At 40.8% G+C, this 10,083-nt stretch overlaps 1 protein-coding gene across 3 annotated transcripts in view; it reads left to right on the forward strand.

Annotated features, from left to right (window-relative positions):
• Positions 1-8,687, forward strand: part of pxdn (peroxidasin) — a 102,487-nt gene extending 93,800 nt beyond the window's left edge. For all 3 annotated transcript variants that reach the window (XM_076748681.1, XM_076748682.1, XM_076748683.1), the window contains one exon: positions 5,997-8,687. In XM_076748681.1, coding sequence (XP_076604796.1) covers positions 5,997-6,140 — 144 coding nt within the window. In that variant the 3' untranslated portion in view covers positions 6,141-8,687. The remainder of the gene's footprint in view (positions 1-5,996) is intronic.
• The last annotated feature ends 1,396 nt before the right edge of the window (positions 8,688-10,083 follow it).

Raw genomic sequence — 10,083 nt, forward strand, 5'->3', positions numbered from 1 at the left:
TGCTCACCGATGCGTTTCTCTTCCGGAGAGGTACCTCCAATTGACCTGCTCACACAGGTCCAGGTTGTCCCAGGAGATTCGCCGCTGTAAATCAGTGAATTTGAAAATTCATGGATAACAATGATAATTATATTTTAGCATTAAAAATATCATTTCGGGGCCTTCCGGCTTAGTGACTCATGGAGTCTGCGGGAGTTCCTGTGAAACTCTCTTAAATGATCATATAGGGCTTTTCGTGAACTTTTTATTAATACATTTTGACTCTACGAGTTCATTGGGACTGCTTTACGTGCTGACATGCCTGCGAAACAGAAAAATACAAACAACCCGGCGGCTACGCTACCGAGGCCTACCCCCCCCGACTGCATCCCTGGGGAGTGGTGCGGCTAACCCACCGCGGAGTGCACCTGCGCCCCTCCCTTCAGACGAAAATGCCGCTGTTCCGAGCATGACTTCTGCGAGTTTCAAGGCTGAACTCCTTGCCGCTCTTCGAGAAGAGATGGTAAGCAAGTCGGAATTGAAGACGGCAATGACAGACAACTTTGCTCAGGTTAAGTCCGAGTTGCAGAGTCTGAAGACGGAGCTAAATGCTAACATAGCGGCTGTCCAGTCGGAGGTGGATGTGCTTAAGTTAACTGTGACTGACATGGAGGGCTCGTTGTCATCATGCACCGACGATGTGGTTTCACTCAAAAGTAAAGTGGACAAACTTTCGGCCCAAGTTGTTACCCTCGACAGTAGATGTGAAGATTTGGAAGCGAGGTCTCACCGTAACAACATAAGGATAATAGGACTGCCCGAGGAGCACGGCACGGTCGACGCGACCACAATCTCCATCCTGTTGAAAGTCGCTCTCGGCTTGGGAAAAGAGCCAGTTGTGGACCGTGCGCATCGATCCTTACAGCCTAAGCCGAAACCCAGTGAGCGCCCTCGCCCCATAATAGCACGCTTGCACTATTATGCAGACTGTACCGAGATCCTCCAATGCGCCAGAACCCAGCGGCAGTTCAAGGTGAAGGACTCAACAATCTCCATCTTCCCCGACTTCACCGAACGCACAGCCAAAGCCCTGCAGCCTTCAATGACATCCGACGCCAGCTCAGAGACATTCCCGACATAAGGTTTGGGCTGTTACATCCAACGCGTCTCCGTATCACCAGAGGGGATGTCACAAGGGAATTTACATCACCTAAGGAAGCCGCAGCTTTTGTGAAAACACTCAAGTAAACTTAGTCATCATGCGAGTCTTGTGTTGTTTAATACTCTTATCTTTAGCTATACATTTTTATTTTTTTTTTTCAATCTTTTGAATGTTTCCAGGAGCTCCACTTAAGTTGGAGTGAGGCGAAGATGACTTTTTGGTCCGAAGCCATGAGTTTGTTCTGTTGTTTTATAACTCCTTGTGGAGTTAACACTGATATCCTGTCGTTTGAGGATGGGACTGTGGTAGGTGCTTTGGGGGGTGGGAGTGGGTTCTGGGGCGAGTTTGTTGTTTTTTTTTTTTTGTTTTTTTTTTGTTTTTTTCCTTTCCTCCCCTTCTCCCTTGTCCCTGGTGTGTGGGGCTGGGAACCGGGTTGCCTCTTATCTTAACTCACATTTCGCATGGCTAATGCTTCAAGCTCAAACGTGAGATTTATCAGCTGGAATATTAAAGGTCTAGGGGGGGCTGTCAAGCGATGTAGGGTGTTCTCCCATTTTAAGCGCTTGAAGCCTGACATTGTGTTTTTGCAGGAAACCCACATGAGGGACAAAGATTAAATCAGACTGAAATGTCCCTGGGTTGCTGAAGTATTCCATTCTAGTTTCAACTCGAGGGCCAGAGGGGTTGCCATCTTGATTGGTAAATCTGTCCCATTTACCCTGACTAATATAATTTCTGACAGAGATGGCAGATATCTGATTGTTTCAGGTACTCTGTTTTGTGTGCCTGTCCTATTAGTTAATGTATATGCACCTAATTTTGATAGTCCTTGTTTTATGAATAAGTTGTTTGAAAATCTACCCTCTCTGAGTGACTATTTTTTGATTTTTGGAGGGGACATGAACTGATCCTCAATTAGACCGTTCTAAACCTGTCCTGACCCATTTACTAATGGCCAAGGCCTTTCACAATTTCATGTCTAGCAATTGCTATGTAGACCCCTGGAGATTTCGTAATCCGAGCAGTAGGCAATACTCTTTTTTTTCTCATGTGCACCAGACCTTTTCTCGCATAGACTATTTCTTTGTAGATGCTAAACTTATGCCAAAAGTGACAAATGTTGCGTATCACCCAATTACTGTTTCAGATCACTCTCCGGTTTCCATAGATATTCAGATTTCCTCCGGCCCTCGTTATCCCACGCAGTGGCGATTCAACACCACACTTCTATCAGACGACAAATTTCATAAATTCATTACAAGTGCAGTAGAGGACTTTATTGTTCTTAACCAATCTGACTCAGAACCTATCTCTAAAGCACTACTATGGGAATCCTTAAAAGCATATTTGCGAGGTCAGATAATTTCATACTCTGCACACATAAGGAAATTAAAGATCTTAAATATTCAGAAACTCTCATCTGACTTAGGCTCAGTTGATCAACAGCTTGCAACCACTCCATCTGACGATCTTTTAAAACGTTGCGTGACCTTACAGACTGAGTTAGATCTTATCACAACTAATGAGGCGGAGCGCCTGTTGCTTCATTCTCGCTCGAGAGATTACAAACACGGCAACAAGTCTAGTAGGTTACTGGCTCACCAGTTGCGTCGTCAAGCGGCTTCGAGTTTAATACCTCGCATTAAGGATGGATCGGGAGTCTTGCAGGAAGACCCGGATGTTATCAACTCTGTCTTTTTGTCGTTTTATGAGTCCTTGTACAAGTCTGAACTCCCATCAGATCTGGCTGATATGCACAGGTTCTTAGACGAACTTCAGTTTCCTTCTGTAAACCCAGAATTGGCTTTCCGGTTGAATTTTTTAAAGCCTTTCAGGCCAAGCTTATTCCAATACTTCACTCTGTTTATCTCGAATCTCTAACCCTCGGCTCCCTCCCCCCTACATTGAGGCAAGCCTCTATTAATGTTCTTTTAAAAAAGGACAAAGATTCTGATATTTGCACCTCCTACAGGCCAATTTCTTTAATGAACGTACATACAAAAATTCTTTCAAAGGCCTTGGCCCGCCAGCTTGAAAAGGTCCTTCCTACAATCATTTCTAAGGAACAGACTGGCTTTATAAAAGGGCGTCAGCTCTATTACAGCATCCGCACTTTGTTAAACATAATTTATTTGAAAAACAACAACCGTACCCGAAGTAGTGATATCGATCAACGCCGAAAAGGAGTTTGATCGAGTTGAATGGAATTATTTATTTGCAGTCCTAGCTAAATTGGGATTTGGTGAAAGTTTTGTGTCATGGTTACGCCTTTTCTATACACTTCCCTGTGTTAGTATTACTACCAATAATACTCAATCCGGTAATTTTTTTCTAAATAGAGGTTGTAGACAGGGCTGCTCCCTGTGTCCTCTTTTATTAGCACTTGCAATAGAGCCCTTATCTATTTATTTGAGGACCTCTCCCACCTTTAATGACATTACCAGGTCTCATACAGAGTTGAAATTATCGTTGTACGCTGATGACTCGTTACTATATGTCACAAATCCAGTAAGAGCCTGCCCTGCCATTGTTTCACTTTTTCACAGATTTGCCTGATTTTCAGGGTATAAAGTTGACGTCGCCAAGAGTCAATGTTATCCTGTCAATAAACTAGCGTTGCAACTCTCCCAGTCAGACATTACTTTCAAGGTATGTCCTTCAGGATTTAGGTACCTTGGGGTTAACATAGCCAGATCCTTCAAATCTCTTTACTCTGAAAGTTTCTCTCCCCTTTTAGCCGAGATTAAGGCTGACTTTCAAAAATGGGGTTCCCTTCCTCTCTCCTTGATTGGGAGAATAAACACTGTCAAGATGAGTGTTCTGCCAAAACTTTTATTTCTTTTCAATGTTTGCCTGTATTCTTACCCAAAAGTTTTTTTCAAAACAGTTGACTCAATTATTTGTCATTTTTTGTGGAATGGCAAGATACCCAGAGTTAAACAAAAGATACTTCAGAACTGTAAATTCTATGGCAGCCTCTCTCTCCCAAATTTTCAGTTCTATTATTGGGCCGCAAACATAGCTAAAATTATACTCTGGTTCAAGTCTACTGATGTACCTTGGTATCAGCTGAAAGCACAGTCATGTTCCCCAGTCTCTCTCTCGGCTTTATTGACCGGCCCGATGACGGCTAACCCCTCTGACCTTACCTGCAACCCTGTGGTTACTGCCACGCTCAAGTTATGGTTTCAACTTAGGAAACAGTTTAAATTTACTGCTCCCACAGTTTTAACCCCATTATTGAAAAATCCTGTGTTCAAACCCATGTTTACTGACTCCGCTTTCTCCTTATGGCATGATAAGGGACTGAAATGTTTTGAGGATTTCTATAAAGAAGGGATCTTTTGTTCTTTCGCAGATCTGGTTACTGAGTTCAATCTTCCACCCTCTCACCTTTTTAGATATTTCCAGGTCAGGAACTGTGTAAAATCCTTATTTCCCAACTTCCCCCACCTTCCACCTAAGCAGCCATGGGGTGAACTTCTACAACTTAATCCTTCACAAAGGTCTTTAATCTCAAAAGTTTACAGTTCTATCCAGGCATATGACAATAATCTAGCCATTAACACAAGGGAGGCTTGGGAGCGTGAGCTGGGTTTGAATTTTGATGAACACTGGTGGGAATCCGCGCTGAAAGTCATTCATAAAACATCTATTTGTGCCCGTTTAACCTTGATACAGTTTAAAGTTGTATTTAGATGCCGTTATTCGAAAACAAGGTTAGCACAGATTTTCCCAAATGTGGTAGATGTCTGTGACAGATGTGGGGGCTCACCCTGCAATCTCACGCATATGTTTTTTTCCTGTCCAGCTCTTACGAACTTTTGGCAAATTTACTCTGACATCATGTCTAAGATACTCTCAAAGACTATTCATACTTCTCCACACACTGGCATCTCTTGCCTTCCAGAAGACTATACCCTATACTCTTCTAAAGAACTGGAAATAATTGCTTTTACCTCTGTAATTGCTAAACGCCACCTCCTTCTGAATTGGAAATCCACAACAGCTGGATGAAAGAGACTGTCATTTTTGAAAGTAGAGAAAATTAGGTATTCAAGAAGGGGAAACTTGAGCAAGTTTTACAACAAATGGCAACAGTTTATTGACCTTTTTCCAACAGTATAACCCCCCACACACACCCTTTTTACCTTTTTTTCTCCCTTTTGTTTTCTTTCTTCTTTTTCTTTCTTCTCCCTCTCTCTTCTACTATTATTTATGTATTCTATCTGTTATGGTTGTGCAGCCAATCCAATAATTTTATCCATTTAGACCATGTCTAAATTTGTTTTCACTGTATTGTTCATTTGGTTCCATTTTTTGCAAGTCCTCTCTGTTCTCAAAAATATAAAAATTATACAATCTAAAGGTGCATACAAGCATGTTCAACGTTCACACCAATGTATACTGATATATGTAACTGCCTCTGTTACCCTTGTATACACATTAATAAAAAAAATATTAAACAGAAAAATATCATTTCGGTTAAAGAGCTTCTACATATTGGTATATTACAGAAACATAAAAAAATGATTTTGGTAATTACCAATGCTGTTAAGTTAGGGCAGCTGTGGCATAAACCTTACTTTGGGTGGTGGTCTAATAAATGTGTTAAGCACCGTAGATTGTAGACATTGATCTGTGGCTTGTTATTTAATATATTGGACAATACTGTGATTTTAAGTTTTGCTGTATATAATAGTTTCCCGTTTCTGTAGTTGTTGTGCTTTTTTGTACTTCTTATATTTTGATATTCATACTGCAGCTGGCCAGTCTCCCCGGACAGTGACAACAAAGCTTTCATCTAATCTTACATGGCAACTAACCAATTACTTTAACCCCCCAACCCCCACAGGATGCCCAGGTGACATGCTTTGTGGAGTCTTGTCCACCGGCCGAATGCAAACAGCCAGTCAAGCTAAAAGGTGCCTGCTGCCCGGTGTGCCTGGAACAGGCAGATGTTGAGAAGTGGCTAAAAGCAGACATCCACCATGAATAACCCTCAGGACCCCACCAACAAACACACTCTTATGGCTGAAAGTCATACACTCACACACAGACATCCGGAGAGAGGATGAGACTCATGAAGGTGTGCTAATCCACAGCCTTGATAGACCCAATAGCCTCAGTTTTTGTTTTGTTTCATTATGTATCCTTTTGAGTTGATCTGGGGAGGGGGTTGATTTTTTTGTTTTTGTTTTGAATTGTTGCCCTCTTAAGGGCCAGCAGCCTGTGGCTCAGTTTGAAATCCACTGGCATCCAGCCAGCAATCACTAAATGGATTTATTTCTGAACCAGTGGGTGGGTGGATGGATTGATGAATGGGAGTCCACTGAGGCTTCTGAAGTGTAACAAACAGCCACTGTGTCCTGCGACTAATACTTGGCAACAAAATGCTGGGCTACTTGCCATCGACAAGCAGGAAAGGGAAGTAGATTGAAAGGCGGCAGCCATTTTGTTGTCTCACAAAAGTTTCTCAGGTTAGAGATTCCAAAAACTGGTGCTATTTTCCCCCTTTTATATCAAAGAATTAATCAATAAATATGAACCTTCAAAGTATTGTCTTTTGTTTGCAAAGCAACCTATATACACTCAGTATATGCCTTTTTATGATAAATTTGCAATTGAGAGGATGGTTTTATTCAAACTAAAAGACTTTATGAATAGATTTACTTTATCTTTTAATCTAAGGTGCTTTATATCATGTTATAAATATGTATTTTTTCCTCCCTTTTTGTATACAAATGCTTACATATGAAGATAATGTGAAGCCCTACGAAAATGTTTGTAATGCAAAAGAGATGTCTACTGATTAACGCTCCTCTATCCATGGACAACCTGTTGGTTAACTTACTTAATGTCTCTGCTGGCCTGTCCTGAACTTGAGTGAGGTGGAGCCCTGTAGGACACTCAGACCAGCTCTTGCACTGTTGTGCTCTTTTCCAAGTTTCATTTTGCTTTCAGGAAGCAGTCAAAGAACATTCATTTTACCACTGTAATATTGTGAACTTTGTCCCAGTATTTTCCTCAGTCTTGTTAAGCCAAATGTATGATTTACTTACTTCTAAAATGACATAAATAGCACGTGTCTATCTTTGAAACTATGTATGAATGTTGTAATACGGTCAGGATTTAGCCTTTGGTACTGCAAGCTCTACCCTAGCAGTATTCTCCTTGTGGTCTGCTCACAGATTTTTTTTTTATTCATGTATAGTCTTTACTCCACAGACTACACAAAACCGAAGAGCCACGATTGAACTGTTAAGCTTCTCTAATGTTGTGAACCTGCACCTTTCTAGAACTAGTTTAGACAAGGACACGCTTGCATGCATTCCTTTGTTAAGCATCCATTTTGACTCCACCTTTTCCTTATTTTAAGTTTTTGCTCATGTGTGCAGTATTTGGATATTTTCCCATTTCAGTTTTGATATAGGTTAAGAATGCTAATGCTTTGCCATGCTCAAGATTTTGAGACCAGGGTGATGTCATTGGGCAGAGCATGTGTGGAACACAGGCTTCTCTAGCCCTCTGACCTTCATTTCGCTGTAATGGAAGCCATATGAGAGGGAAAGTGAGGGTAATGTTGGGGGAAGGGTGCTGATGATTGCGATACAGTGTCAATACAGTCTCTACCATCTTGGAATTCTGAGACAGATTTATTCCACTGACTCCTGTCAGCTGATATACATGTCTTGACAAGTTATTGTACAAAGTCATTGTACCCCATGCACTGGCTTGCTTCGTGTAACATAAGTCATGTTTTTGTTTCCTGTTTTGCTCCTAATTATGGTGAAGCAGCTGCAGCTGCAGTGTTCCTTTCCATTGTTTTCTTTATGTGGTAAAGTTCTGAGCAAGCATTTGTCACTAAACAGAAATGATACTCTCCAGAATGTTTCATTCAGCATTCCAGATGGATTATGGGGCTTTCAGTTGCACTGGTAAATCGTATCATATTTTTAAATATACTGGATGGGTTTGTACATCAACCTGTGAGTTTACAGTTGTGCATTTTTCTCTCCACAACTTTCTGATTCTGGTTCCTACAACACCCGTATGTATACATCCCATTCATGTGCTCCAATGTCTGTATGTTTTACTGTGTTTCTGTGTTTTGCATTTTAATATATTTTCATAAAGTTTGTGAATGAATGAGCAAATGTGTGTCTCATTAACAGGCAAAATGCAATTTGGCAAGTGTCCCAAAGTTTGGCTGTCAAAGCACTGTGAGGTCTCTTCGTTACCAGTCTTCATATTCATATATCAGTTGTGTTAGTTAATTTGTTTTCTAATTTCTTTACAGTAACCTGTTTTTGTTTCCACCCAAAAGTGTCCCAAGTGTCAAGTTTTTCTTCCTAAGTGTCAATGGAATGCACTGCTCCACATGACTGAACATGCTTTACCTACACTGTCCCTTAACCAGTGGTCAAGGTGGATATAGTAGTACCTACTATGACATTTGTATTGTACGTTTGCCAAAGGACGGTTTGCACTGTAATGTATGCCTCTCAACAGTAATAATAAATAAATAAGCCACATTTGAATTTCAGTCATACATGTTGGTGCCTGCTTTTTTTCAGCTCCTGTGCTTTGTAGTATTACAGAACAACAGTTGAGATCAGTCTTGACCTGTCACAGTTCACTGATACTCTGACAATACTCAGAAATTTGGTGGTTTTGATTTTGCTTTTAACAAAACAGCTTTTTACACTGAACATCAAATACATCTTAAAGTCATGCACTTTGGTTCTTAAATTGTCTGTCTCTGCTTTGGTGTGCTTTTCACGAACAGTGAGGTTAGGTTAACATGGACACTTCATTTTGTCCTAACTACAAAGCTAATCTAGCACTTTGCACTTACCTCTGACTTACTTTCGTAGAAGTTTCTGCACTTCCATAGAAGTCTGAATTGCCTTTTGATATTTGCATTTGCAGACTTGATCACAAGCCCTGGGTCTCTTTTACAAGGCATGGAGGTGGCATGGGTCTAGCGAGGGCTCTAGAACCATGCCAGTCCACCAGTTTGGTCCAGACTGAAACATCTTGACAACTGTAGATGGATTTCATTGAAATTTTAAGCAGATATTCATGGTTCCCAGAGGTTTAATCCTACTGACTAAGGTCATCCTCTAACTTTCTATAGTGCCATCACCAGGAAAAAATTCTTGCTTATCCCGTGAAATATTTCAAAGTCATGGTTTCCACAGGATGAGTCCAAAAGACTTCGTTAATGAGTTTTATTTTGAGGTTAAAAATTGTGGTCACGGTTGAAATGCCTCAGCAACAATTGAATGGCATGCCATGAAATTTGGTTCAGACATTTATGTTCCCCTCAGGGTGTTAACCTTGGTGATCCCTTAGTATTTCCTTCAGTGCCATCATCAGGTCAAAACTTGTCCATTATTTTATGACCAAATATGGACAGCTGTAGTCTACTTGTGCCCTTGATACTTAGAACTAATCAGCACATGCTAGCATAGTAATATACTGGAGCAAGTACCACCTCACAGAGCTGCAAGGCTATAGACTTTCAGTCTTGTTGAAAAAAAAAATGACTCAAATGATTACTCAATTAGAAAAATAATTGACTTTAATAATTTCTGCTCTAAAGTCTAGCAAACATAAGATCATTGGCCACTTTGGTAAGTTGTTCTCCTTTATATGGTGCTCTGCTATTAGCCAGGTTTTGACATGAGAAACAACACTATCTGTAGTGTATCCAAATACAAAGCAGCTGTGAAGTGTTAGGGGAAAGATGTTTGTGAAGAGAGTAAACTGTAGAGGCCTGAGAACCTGAACCTGAATTTACACCTATCTCAGACTGTAGGTCATGTGTTTTTATGCCTGTGGTCTGTGACAAAGTATGTCTGCTCTGGAATGTGTTTCTTTCAGATAAATACTAATGCACAAGTGTATTTGTGTTGATCCATACTGACTCACAATCT

The sequence above is a fragment of the Chaetodon auriga genome, chromosome 14 (genome assembly GCF_051107435.1).
Source record: "Chaetodon auriga isolate fChaAug3 chromosome 14, fChaAug3.hap1, whole genome shotgun sequence".
Lineage (NCBI taxonomy): Eukaryota > Metazoa > Chordata > Actinopteri > Chaetodontiformes > Chaetodontidae > Chaetodon > Chaetodon auriga.